The sequence below is a fragment of the Trichosurus vulpecula genome, chromosome 4 (genome assembly GCF_011100635.1).
Source record: "Trichosurus vulpecula isolate mTriVul1 chromosome 4, mTriVul1.pri, whole genome shotgun sequence".
Classification (NCBI taxonomy): Eukaryota; Metazoa; Chordata; class Mammalia; order Diprotodontia; family Phalangeridae; genus Trichosurus; species Trichosurus vulpecula.
Window position 1 is genome coordinate 45016401 of NC_050576.1, and position 13623 is coordinate 45030023.

Here is a 13623-nt window from a genome sequence, read left to right on the forward strand (position 1 = left end):
GTCCCCGAATGAAAGACAGGAGAGCCCCAGGCACTACAGATACAAATTCCTAATCAAATACCTAGAGGAGAATATTTGGGATCCGCTCTGTCAAGTAGCTGAGAAAACCTGAAAAATACTAGCATTTCTGTTTATTGGGATCTTATTATTAACCCTGACAGCTCTTTGCAATACATTTCTTGAAAAATTATTGAATGGGGGAGAAAATAAAAATGATCCCATGCTGAAGCAAGTAAGGCTGGAAAATAACTGACCTTAAGTACGGCCTTCTTACTAGCACCACCAGAGCCTTTGATGTTGATGATGCGCTCAGCATGTGCACTGATGTCCCATAAGACTACCTAGGGGAAAAAAAAATGAATGTTAGGAAGTAAACCATGTTAAATGACAATACTTAACTGACAGATGTCTCCTTCAAACTTCAAGAGGATGTTTGATTTTTTGTCAGAGTGCATCCTTTCCTCACCAACATAGACTCCAACTCCTTAGTGGCTTGGTCAGTCGCTTTTAGGAAATCCATCACTAGACAGCCAGCCCGGTGGAGCCAGACCACATAGAGCTTAGCGAGGAAGATTCAGGGTCAAGAGGCAAAGGGCACATCACTGGACCTGCACTTATAAGCCTTTTAAGCTTGGTAGAGGTTTTGAGAACCCCCAGTCTTTGTGATAAGAATTCATTATTTGGTAAAAATTGTTGGGAAAGCTGGAAAGCAGTCTGGCAGAAACTGGGCATAGACCAATATCTTATACCATCTACCAAGATAAGGTCAAAATGGTTATATAAGATATAAAAGGAGATATCATAAGAAAATTAGAATATGGGACACATTACCTATCAGATTTATGGATAGGAGAACAATTTATAAAGAAACAAGAGATAGAGAGCAATATAAGGTATAAAATGAATAATTTTGATTACATTGAATTAAAAGGTTTTTTACAAATAAAACCATTGTAGCCAGAATTAGAAGGAAAGCAGAAAACTGGGAAAACTTTCTTATGGACAGTTTCTCAGATAAAGGTCTCATATCTCAAACAGATAGAGCACTTTGTCAAATTTATAAGAATTAGAGTCATTCCCCAACTGATAAACGGTCAAAGGTTATGAACAGAATGTTTTTTAATGAAGAGATGAAAAAATGCTCTAAATCATCATTGACTAGAGAAATACAAATTAAAACAACTTTGACATATCATCTTATACCTATCAGATTGGCTGAAATGACAGAAGGGGAAAGTGACAAATGTTGGAGGGGAATGTGGAAAAATTGGGATACTAATACACTGTTGGTAGAACTGTGAACTGACCCAACCATTTTGGAGATCAATCTAGAATTATATGCAGTTATAAAACTGTGTATACCTTTTCACCTAACAATACCACTATTAGGTCTGTTTCACAAGGTGATTAGGGCAAAAGGAAAAGAATTTATATGTTCTGAAATATTTATAGCAGCTCTCTTTGTGGTAGAAAAGAACTGGAAATTGCGAGGATGCCCATCAATTGAGGAATAGCAAAGCAAGTTGTGATCTGTGATTGTGATGGAATACTGTTGTGCTATGAGAAATGATAAGCTCAGTGATTTTAGAAAAACACAGGAAGACTTGAATGAAATGATGAAAAGTGAAATCAGTAGAACCAAGAGAACACTGTATACAGTAACAACAATATTGTCCTAAGAATAGCTGTGAATGACTAAGTCCTCTTGAGTATTAAAAATACTCAAATCAACTACACAAGACCTGTGAAGGAATGCCACCTGCCTCTAGAGAAAGGAATAGAATTATTTATAGTATACTTTTACATACACACACACACACACACACACACACACACACACATGCACACATACCCCTATCTGTGCCAAATGGTGGCCTTCTCTAATGAGAGCTGGGGAGGGATAGAGAAAAAAAAGTGCACAGCAGAGAGCAAAAGAAAATTTAGAAGGAAGCATGGAAAAGCAGGGTAGCTTTGAAAACAATGTATAGTATTTATTATATAGTTTTGCAAAAAAAAAATAGTAAACAGTGTAAAATGGAGATTCATTGGTTTCATATTGAATCTTCTTTTTTGTATTGTGCTGTGTACCTGGAAATTTTTTTGTCTTTTTGTATTTAAGTTCAAAATGAATAAAAAGTTAAAAAATAAAAGAACCCAGTCTGCTTCATGCAGTGAGAACATATTAGAACATCTCTTCAGTGAAATGGACAGACTTAGAGATGAGAAAAATATTACGTGTGGTCTGATATTGCCTACTACCACTTGAGTTCTTATCTGACGTAGTATATAGAAACCTAAAATGATCAAGGGCCAGCCTTGGAGTTGAGGAGAGCTGTGTTCAAGTCCTTCCTGGGACACATACTGACTTGTGATTTTGGGCAAGTTACTTGGCCTCTCATTGTTCTTCAGTGACTTATCATGTTATCAGTTGCAAGGCTGGCACGTATCTGCATTGGTAAAAGTCTCCTTAGTGTGAATTCCTACAGCATTCCATTCTGGAAAGAAAAAAAGAAAGAGAAAGAGAGAGAGAGAGAGAGAGAGAGAGAGAGAGAGAGAGAGAGAGAGAGAGAGAGAGGAAGGAAGACCTCCAAACCAAAAGATGCTAACATTATGTCTGAGTATGAGTGGGATGGTGAAACCCTCTCATGGAATTCAGATCTCGGCCTTTCTGTGAGTTGAGTGGGATGAATGGGGGTGGGGATTTTTCAGCGTGGCTCAGGGCTTCTGATTGTTAGCTAGGCCTAAGTTTTGAATCACCTGACCCATAGGAATCCAGCACTTAGAGTAGCTGGACCCACTTCCTCCCCACTACCACCTCAGCATGAGCCTCACCAAATAAGGAAAAAGATGTTTTTCACCACCAATGAGGGTGAAGGTCAGTGGCGGGAGGAGGATGGAACCACTAAGGTATATAGTTATGCTTCACTTCCTGTACCCCGCCTCTCCCTACCAATTATCTATCCTGAGATCGACCTTTCTTGCAGGATCGTAATAAAGAAGTTTTCTGTTTCTACCTTGAGACCTCAGACTCTTTAATTGCTGGTGGGTGGTCTCACCACACACAAGTATAAATGAATAAATTCATTTTTTAAAGTTTAATATCATGTGATAAATGCACATAAATAAGTTTTAATTATTCTGTTTTGATGCAATTTTATTATTAATAAATGTAAAAACCCAACATCACATTCAGATTCCTAAATTCATCCATTCTTCTAACATTTACCTAGTGACTACTATATTTGAGGCACTGCACTGCTTAGATCTTTTGCTATGAACAGAACAGGAAGGCAAGCTTATGGTTCTCAATGATCTTTCCAGTGGGTTTTTCAGTCTTTGGAAATGTTCTATGTAATGGGAGTCATTGCTTTTGACTTAAGAGAAATGTGTCTTATTTATCATCAATATGATGAATAGTAAAAAACATTTATCAAAAATCATTGGAGGAAAAAATGTTCTGGTCAATTTAAGATTATTTCTTTTATTAATCTCTTATAAAGATGCTTGTATACACACATGCAGAAAGACACCCTCTTGAAACAGGGCCTTTCAGGCAGTTTTGCTGGGCCCAGAATGGAAGAGGAAGCTAACAATGTTCTGTATTGTCTTTGGGAAACTGCCAAGTTCTTTTAAGGACCCAAAACTTCTCCTTGAAACAAAGGTCCATGTTTTTAAATATCAATATTCCTCAAGAGATGTTGAATGAAGGAAAATCATAGAATTCACCAGTCTCTTAAGATTTAAATTAGTTGAGGAGGAGCAATAAAGAGGAACATGGTGGGTGTATGCAGGCTGAAACACATTATAAACAAGGTATTACCCAGGAGAATTAATCAAATGGATGTCACCAAAGAAACTTGTAATTAAAGAGGAAAATGGGCTGGTCATTTGGTGAGAGCGAGGGATAATTGATAGATAGACTGTGTGTTCCATTTGCATCTTCTTGATGTCAAAAAAATTGAAGAAAGGTCCCAGCACATTAGGTCAACCTGTTATGGGCAGACTTATGGGGGACAGGAATAAGAGTTGCCTACAACGGGTAGGTTCTGATGGACTAATTAATCCACCATTATCCTTAATGTATAATTAAAGGGAAGATCCACAATGATGGGATCACAGGTCCCCATGGAAGAGTTGTAATAAATAAGATGACCCCCACTATACTCACTTGAGATTCTCAGATTGCACTTCATTCTCAGATTTAAAACCATATATATCATAATGTGATTTCTGATGACCCAAAATAAACTTCAGAATTTTTCTATGTGGTGCTTTTGGAAGGGGGGATGGTATAGCCATCATCTTACTTCTCTCCTCCTTTCTCAAACTGACTTCATTTCCATAACTCTTGCTCTCCTAGAAACACTTTGCAATCTGACTTTGGGCTTCACTCAACTGAAACAATCTCTCCAAAGTTACTAACAGTGTCTTAATTGCCAAATTTAATGGTGGTTTTCTGGTCAGGCTTCATCATTTTTTATCTCTCTGCAGCAGGTGACATTGTTAACCACCTTCTCTCTCCTCATTGGGTTTTCATGACATTACTATCTTCTGGTTCTGCTCCTTCATACCTGATCATTCACCATTCCTTCTCATTCTCCTTGGTTGGGTCATCATCTGTATCATACCTACTAATTGTGGGCATATTTCAAGGCTCTGTCCTAGGGCCTCTTCTCTTTTCTCTCTCTTATTCTCTCACTTGGTGACCTCATCAGCTCCCAAAGGCTCCATTAATCTCAATCCAGATGACTTCCAAATCTATATATTCCCACTCCAATCTCTCTCCTGAGATCTACTTTTCAGATCTATTCCTCAGTGGCACATTGGACATTTTGAATCATATGTCCTATACGTATCTCAAACTCAATAAAACAGAATTCATTCTTTTCCCTTTTCCCTTTCCCTTTCCCCTTTTCCCATCCCCAAACCTATCCCTCTTCTGAATTGTTGAAGATATAATCCTCCTTCAACTCACCCAAGTTCATAATTTTGATGTCTTTCTTATCTCTTCACCTTTACTCACTGCACATCCAATCAATTGCCTAATCTCATTTCTATATTCATAACCTAACCTTTCTGGCATATTCTTCCTCTCCATTCACGTAATCACCATCCCAGTTCAGGCCCTTATCACCTTTCACTTGTATTATTGCAATAACCTTTTAATTTGTCTCCCTGCCTCAAGTTTCTCCTCTCTAATCCATCCTCTACAAAGCTACCAAAGTAAGTTTCCTAAAGCTCAGGTCCAACCATGTAGCCCTCTCTAACTTTGGTCTTTGTATCCCTGGGCTTAGCACAGTTTCCAGAACATAGTAGGTGCTTAATAAATGCTTGATGTGGTCAATGTTTGCAAGGTTAGAATTAATTTTATTTCAGCAGATAAAAAACTTCATGAGTTATAGAATATGATTTAAATTTTATGTGAAAGGGATTGAGGAAAATTATAAACACTCTGTTTGCCCTTTCATGGGATCCTACACTAAAGTATATTTCAATAAGGAATAGAACAGGTCTATCATTGCTGTGATTATCCAGTTATGGTAATTAGGGCTACATTAATTTTCAGTAAAGCTACTTTGGTTTTAGTACAAGAAAAGTTCAACAGATTCTTAAATTTGCTAGGAAATATTGTCTAAATTTAACATTGAGTTGGGAGATAAAACACTGGTACATACCTGTCCATTTATACAGCCTCCAGCAATTATATCTGGGTTAGTGGGACAGAACCGGAAGCAGAAGATGTCTTCTGGGCTTTGCAGCATCAGCTAAAACAGAACCCACCCCAAGGGCACAGAAGACAGTGAGAAAATGCTATTGTTCTATACCCTCCTGGCTACAGACAGCTAGAGGGGCAAATGGTCCATTGGCCAACTCTCGAATGAACCAACTACAGGAAAAGCACTAATTGCTTTCTCCATCCAAGAGGAAGAGTTCCTTCACCAAGTTTGGGCACTTGGAATGAGAGCTGCTTTTTTAAAAAAATTATTTAATATATTTAGTTTTCAGCATTGATTTTCACAAAAGTTTGAATTACAAATTTTTTCCCCATTTCTACCTTCCCCCCACTCCAAGATGGTGTATATTCTGGTTGCCCTGTTCCCCAGTCAGCCCTCCCATCTGTCACACCACTCCCCTCCCATACCCCTTTCCCTTCTTCTCTTGAAGGGCAAGATAAATTTCTATGCCCCATTGCCTGCGTATCTTATTTCCTAGTTGCATGCAAAAACTTTTTTGTTGTTGTTGTTGTTTTTGAACGTCTGTTTTTAGAACTTTGAGTTCCAAATTCTCTCCCCTCTTCCCTCCCCACCCACCCTCCCTAAGAAGGCAAGCAATTCAACATAGGCCACATGCGTATCATTATGTAAAACCCTTCCACAATACTCATGTTGTGAAAGATTAACTATGTTTTGCTCCTTCCTAACCTATCCCCCTTTATTGAATTTTCTCCCTTGACCCTGTCCCTTTTTGAAAGTGTTTGGTTTTGATTACCTCCTCCCCCCGTCTTCCCTCCCTTCTATCATTCCCCCTTTTTTATCTTCTTCCTCCTTCTTTCCTGTGGGGTAAGATACCCAATTGAGTGTGTATGGTATTCCCTCCTCAGGTCAAATCCAATGAGAGCAAGATTAACTCATTCCCCCTAACTTGCCCCCTCTTCCCTTCCTACAGAACCACTTTTTCTTGCCACTTTTATGCGAGATAATTTACCCCATTCTATCTCTCCCTTTCTCCCTCTCTCAATATATTCCTCTCTTATCCCTTAAATTGATTTTATTTTTTTAGATATTATCCGTTCATATTCAACTCACCCTGTGCCCTTTGTGTGTGTGTGTGTGTATATATACATATATATACCTACATATATACATACATAGACACACACATATGTATATATATGTATACACACATATATATATATATATGCATATTCCTTTCAGCTACTATGATATTGAGGTCTCATGAATCATACACCTCATCTTTCTATGCAGGAATGTAAGCAAAACAGTTCAACTTTAGTAAGTCCCTTATGATTTCTCTTTCTTGTTTACCTTTTCATGCTTCTCTTGATTCTTGTGTTTGAAAGTCAAATTTTCTATTCAGCTCTGGTCTTTTCACTGAGAAAGCTTGAAAGTCCTCTATTTTATTGAACATCCATATTTTGCCTTGGAGCATGATACTGAGTTTTGCTGGGTAGGTGATTCTTGGTTTTAATCCTAGCTTCATTGACTTCCGGAATATCGTCTTCCAAGCCCTTCAGTCCCTTAATGTGGAAGCTGCCAGATCCTGTATTATCCTGATTATTTTTCCACAATATTCAAATTGTTTCTTTCTGGCTGCTTGCAGTACTTTCTCCTTGACCTGGGAGCTCTGGAATTTGGTGACAATGTTCCTAGGAGTTTTCTTTTTGGGATCTTTTTGAGGAGGTGATCAGTGGATTCTTTCAATTTCTATTTTACCCTCTGGCTCTAGAATATCAGGGCAATTCTCCTTGATAATTTCTTGAAAGATGATATCTAGGCTCTTTTTTTGATCATGGCTTTCAGGTAGTCCAATAATTTTTAAATTATCTCTCCTGGATCTATTTTCTAGGTCAGTGGTTTTTCCAATGAGATATTTGACATTGTCTTCCATTTTTTCATTCCTTTGGTTCTGTTTTATAATATCTTGATTTCTCATCAAGTCACTAGCTTCCACTTGCTCCAATCTCATTTTTAAGGCAGTATTTTCTTCAGTGGTCTTTTGGACCTCCTTTTCCATTTGGCTAATTCTGCCTTTCAAGGCATTCTTCTCCTCATTGGCTTTTTGGAGCTCTTTTGCCATTTGAGTTAGTCTATTTTTTAAAGTGTTGCTTTCTTCAATATTTTTTTCAGTATTTTTTGGATCTCCTTCAGCAAGTCATTGACTTGTTTTTCATGGTTTTCTTGCATCATTCTCATTTCTTGTCCCAATTTTCCTCTACTTCTCTAACTTGCTTTTCCAACTCCTTTTTGAGCTCTTCCATGGCCTGAGGCCAGTTCATGTTTTTCTTGGAGGCTTTTGGTGTAGGCTCTTTGACTTTGTTGACTTCTTCAGGCTGTATGTTTTGGTCTTCTTTGTCACCAAAGAAAGATTCCAAAGCCTGAGACTGAATCTGGGTGCGTTTTCGCTGCCTGGCCATGTTCCCAGCCAACTTACTTGACCCTTGAGTTTTTCGTCTGGGTATGACTGCTTGTACAGCAAAGAGTACTTTGTTCCAAGCTTGAGGGGATGTGCCGTTGATTTCAGAGCTATTTCTATACAGCCAGCTCTGCCACCCCAGCACTCATCCTTCCTCAAGAACCGCCAACCCAGACCTGACGCAAATCTTCAGCAGGGTCTTCACTCCTGCTCTGATCCTCCACTTAATTCCTCCCACCAGGTGGTCCTGGGGCCTGGAAGTAACTGCAGCTGTAGTTCTGTAGCTGCACGTCCCTCGCTGCCCCTGGGGCAGTGACCAAACCCGAACTCTGTCCCCCGCAGCTTTTCCCACTAACCTTCTCTGTTGTCTTTGGTGTTTGTGGGTTGAGAAGTCTGGTAACTGCCACAGCTCACTGATTCATGGTGCTAGGGCCTGTTCTGCCCGGCTCCTGGTCTGGCTGGTCCTGCTGCCTCCCACTCTGTACATGATAGACCTCATCCAGCGACCATCCAGGCTGTCCTGGACTGGATCCCTGCTTCCCTCTGCTATTTTGTGGGTTCTGCAGTTCTAGAATTTGTTCAGAGCCATTTTTATAGGTTTTTGGAGGGACATGGTGGGGAGCTCACGCAAGTCCCTGCTTTCCAGCAATGAGGGCTGCTTTTACTGCTGCTCTTTCTTATTGGAGGATGGGGACATGGTACAAAAAGAGGAGATGCTTGATGGGCAGAAGCAGTTCTGAACCTCAAGATGTCAGAGAATGTCTGAGCACCGAGAGGAAAAAGGAGAGTGAGGGGATGACAGGTTAGAAAAGGGAGAAAGGCCAGTGGCTATTGGAGAAATGCCTAGGCAGGAGTGGGGAACCTGCAGCCTTGAGGGCACATGTGGCCCTCTAGGTCCTCAAGTGCAGCCCCCCTGTGATCTAGGGTGATCCAAAAGGGAGAGCCCATAAAGCCGGAATATTTAACCTGGGGTCTGTGAACTTGTTTTTAAAATATTTTGATAACTCCACTTCTTTATAATTGGTTTCTTTTATAATTCTGCATTTTATTTCATGCATTTAAAAACATTGCTCTGAGAAAAGGTCTGTAGGCTTCACCAGACTGCCAGAGGAGTCCATCCCAGAAGAAAGGTTAGGACATCACGCCTTAAAAGAAGTCAAAGCCTGTCAATTTGGCATTCAGGACTTCTCTCACGTATGACCCCCCTTCTCTTTTCCGATGTAGCCATCATTCCAGTGCAGATCCCCCATCCCCCTTGCAGCAATGATTGAAAAAGTCAGATGATCAGTCTGCCTGCTAGTCCACCCTCCGCTCAGCTGTAAAATTAACTCTCCTTAGGAGTGTGTTGGGCCATGTCACAAACCCTGCCACATTTGAGAAACACCAGTGGCTGCCTATCAGTTCTAGAATCAAATAGAAAATCCTTGGCTTGGCATTCAAAGCCTTCATGAGCTGGTCCCCTTCTACCTTTCCGGTCTTATTTACAGCTTACTTTCTGCCCCCCTCCCACTATGTCCTTGATGATCCAGACATTTTCACTGGCTGTCTACATCCTCATCTTTGCCTCCAGGCTTTCCCCTTTCCGAGTCCCATTCCTTTAAGACCCAGCTAAAATCCCACCTTCTACTGGAGCCTTTCCTGATCCACCCTCATGTTAGTACCTTATTTCTGTTATCTTGATTATCACCAATTTATCCTGCACATATTTTGTTTGTACATAGTTGTTTTCATGTTGTCTCCCCCATTAGAATGTGAGCACCTTGAGGACAGAAGGACAGAAGCTGCTTTTTTTGTCTCTTTGTATCCCCAGGGCTTAGCTCAGTGCCTGGCACAGAAGGAACTGAAAAAAAGTGCTTGACTGACTGACGTTGTAGGAATCAGCAGACCACAGAAGGTGGGATCAGAGGGGGGAACTCTCAAATCTATGTCAAGGCTCAAACTGAAATTAAGATGAGTTAGGCTACTAATCATTTTATTCTGGTGATCTTCCACAACTTCTGCCCCAGTCTTTTAAAATTAAACATTAATAGGAAATGATCTCATAGTTTTGATTAGAAAAACAGCAAGAGAAGAGATAATTAGTATTATCACCTTAAGAAATTATCTGCCCTCTCTTAGTCACTCTTCAAAACAATGGAAAATGTTTCCTTTTCTCATCTTTCCAAAAGCATGGAAATATAGGACTTTTCTTTGGTTTGGTTTTACTTTGGTAAAGGGGTAGATAATGTGGTAAGGGAGAAAGGAGGTTTGTAGAAGGAAAAAAGTTTAAGAACCAAGAATTTAGAGGCCAAGAATTCTGCAGAGGGAATGTCACCCAAAAGGGGAAGACCTTGGTAGTGAGTTTCGGACAAGCAGCTAAAGGATGGTATTCTTCTCACCCTTGGCCCATTTCCCAAGGAACTGAAACTGGCTCAGAGAGAAACCAGAAAAATAAAAATGGTATTTCTGCAACCATTCTTCCCTCCCCCCCCCCCATCTATCTCTCTGTATGTCTCTCTCTGTCTCTGTGTTTCTCTGTCTCTCTGTGTCTCTGTCTCTCTGTCTTTCTCTCGATCTCTCTCTCCATCTTTCTCTCTCTCTCTCTCCCTCTGTCTGTCTCTCCATCCTTTCAGGGTAAAAGATGCTGCACAGGAGGAGTCACATGGAAGGAAGGGATCCCAGGGTCCCTAAGGACGACCATGACCGTGTCAGCTCACTTCCATGACACAGCTCTTCTGACCTCAGCCTTGCATTCATACTGTGCAGGAAAATGTTGATAAGTCTAAATATTAGTAGTTTACCATGGCTAAAACTTTGTCTTAAAATATCCCCAGGTGAATGACCACAACTGCAGACAGGAATTCCTACATGCCCCTTCCTAAAGTTGTTCCTTGCCTGAACTTCATTCCTCCCACCAATGAAGAGCTGTGGTTAGTATTTTTTTAAACCTATTTGCTGCTGCCATCTTCTGGTCAACCAAGGCATTCAGCAGCAACTAGGGCCCTGTTAATTTTGATCTCTGGTTACCATGAAGTAATTAGAGCAAAACCTCTCTAATCCAGATTTAAATGGAAGAGAAAGCTAGTCTGAATTAAGTGAAAAAATCTAAAATATAGCAGATTTTAAATAAATTCTAAGTTTATTCATTTTAATTACATTCCATAACTAAATCTACCTACTAAGTATTTCCAAGCAAAGGGGCTTGTTGGGCCTCCTTGAATGAATAGGTGAAAACTCACATGAAATTAGCATCTTTTTGCTCATAATTATTATGCTAAAATTCTTAAACACAGTTAAACATTCTCATAATCTTGCTTATGTATTCATTTGTTTCCTTTTTAGGTAGGGCAAAATAAATTTAGGCTAAGTCTGAATGATCACAAATTTGCAGTCAGTGGAAATGAGATTTTTAACGAGATCTTAGTGTATCATTGACCAGAACAATTATGAAGTGCTTTTGATGGGGTGCTTGTGCTTGGACCCTAATTCTAACATCACATTTCCCCTTAGCCTCTGCTTGGGTGCCTGTGCCTGAGCTCCATTTCTAAAATCACGTCTCTCCCTAGCTTCAAAGCATTGGCCCTAGCAGTCTCTCTCTCTAGCTAAAGGGCAGCGTGCCCCAAAGTTATCTCTGCTTCTTCCTCAGTAAGCAGCTATGCCCAATTATAGATTCATTTCCGGATGATACACTGAGTCTAATATATATCCTAGACATAGTCAAATGTATACTCCCTTACATTAATCTTGTCTAACAAGATATGTGATGGAGTCCACCTGGATATTCCCAGTCATCTGTGAACTGTTGGTGACTTAGTGATGTTTCACAGCAAAAACCACACCCCTTCCAACCCTGCCTTGGGCTATTTCCCAGTGAACTCTGGGTAAGATACTTGCGCAGTAGATACAAAAAGTGCATGTTCCTTTAAGAACTGACCACCCCTTGATCATGCCTTAACCGCTCCCTAATCCCACCCCAAAACACCTAATTGACAGATTTCACACCTAAATCTTGTACTTAAACTTTTCCTGTAGCCCTGTATGGTTGCAGGTTCCCTGAGAACTCTTGCCTGCTTTATTTACATAAAGTGTAATAAATCTTTGCCTCCTTGACTTAAAGAATGCTAGGTCCGTGAATTCATTCCAGGGGCCCTGGGAACTTTGGTTTGGGATTTCTACATCCCTGGGTTCATTTCTCCCTCAATGCTTTGATATGGAAAATGACTGTATTTCTGTGTTAAAATAGGATGTGAATGTTTTAGACTCTCTTTATAATTATTTTTAAATACCTGAGGATGTATAGGATCAGAGAAACTCCAAAAAAGAATCAGGGATGGTTGCAAAAGTAATCTGCTCGAATAGTGAACTCTTTCTTCATAACTGTATCGTTGTGCTACAGACACTGCTATTAGCCCTGATTTTGGAAGGAAAAAAGACAAAAAACAAGAAATTAAAAGTTGTAGTTACTAGCTTTATTGCAAGAGTGGTGTTTAATCTTTACTTTTCTATGAATAGTTGTCTCCACTCATGTTTTGATAGCAATTTGAATGAAAATATGATGCAGGAACCCCAGTGGGCTTTCTAACACAGACATGATCAATAGAAATAAGGCTATGCTGCCTAGATCAGGGCCTAGAGGGTTAACCGAAAGTGTTACTTCCTTCTGGAATTCAAGATTGCTGACAGGTAATTTTGCATTCCAAAATGAGGGCTGCTTCCCCACCCCCACCCTCACCCCAAGAAGAAAGGGTTAACTGCCTCAAGGGTCCATCTTGTGTGACCCTTGCAGTAGTATCTTTGGAAGAGAATTTTTTTAAGAGGCATATATGATCTCTGGGAAGCTCTGGCAACACTGACATTTTCAAGTGGATGAGTCCCATCAACATTCACCTGGCCTGTCTGTAGTAGCTAAGTCACTTTTCCTAACACAGAACTGCCTTTGAGGCCTTTCCCCACTTGTGTTCACAAACTGTTCGTCTGAACAATTGTTACAGGGCCCAAAGGTCATCATGAGCCGGCAAGGGACAGGCATGACCAAGGCCTGTACAGGCGTGACCAAGGTGTACAAACCTTTGTACAAATGCTGAAATCAATATATTTTATAGTCTTAAATACAAAGACAGCATTGAAAGATTTGTGATACAGTCTCTCAATAGGTTGCTTTAAAATAGCATTTATAAAAGCATACTTTTTCTTTTTCCTGTTTTGTACTTTTGAAGTAGAGGGTGCCCACAAGTGGTTGTTAATTCTATTAAACCTACATGCCACCATTTGAAGTTTGTCATCCTTCATTTCTTCTTTGGTAGAACTTCAGTTATCAGTGAGCCACATATTTATTTATATTGCTTAAAGATTTATATCTTAGGGGGCTACATTTTTTCACCCAAATGGTTATAACTCTAGTCAGGGTGACATCTATAGCCATTAGGAGAGTTTCTCTATAAGGCCTGGGAGATAAACAAGCTATGTCTAATTGAACATAGACTGGCTTTA

General features: G+C 39.9%; 1 protein-coding gene across 2 annotated transcripts in view; it reads right to left on the reverse strand.

Moving 5' to 3' along the window:
• DNAI3 (dynein axonemal intermediate chain 3) overlaps positions 1-13623 on the reverse strand; it is a 126497-nt gene that overhangs the window by 40378 nt on the left and 72496 nt on the right. For both annotated transcript variants that reach the window (XM_036757334.1, XM_036757333.1), the window contains 3 exons: positions 12420-12544; positions 5676-5765; positions 255-341 (listed from right to left, as the gene is read on the reverse strand). In XM_036757334.1, coding sequence (XP_036613229.1) covers positions 255-341; positions 5676-5765; positions 12420-12544 — 302 coding nt within the window. The remainder of the gene's footprint in view (positions 1-254; positions 342-5675; positions 5766-12419; positions 12545-13623) is intronic.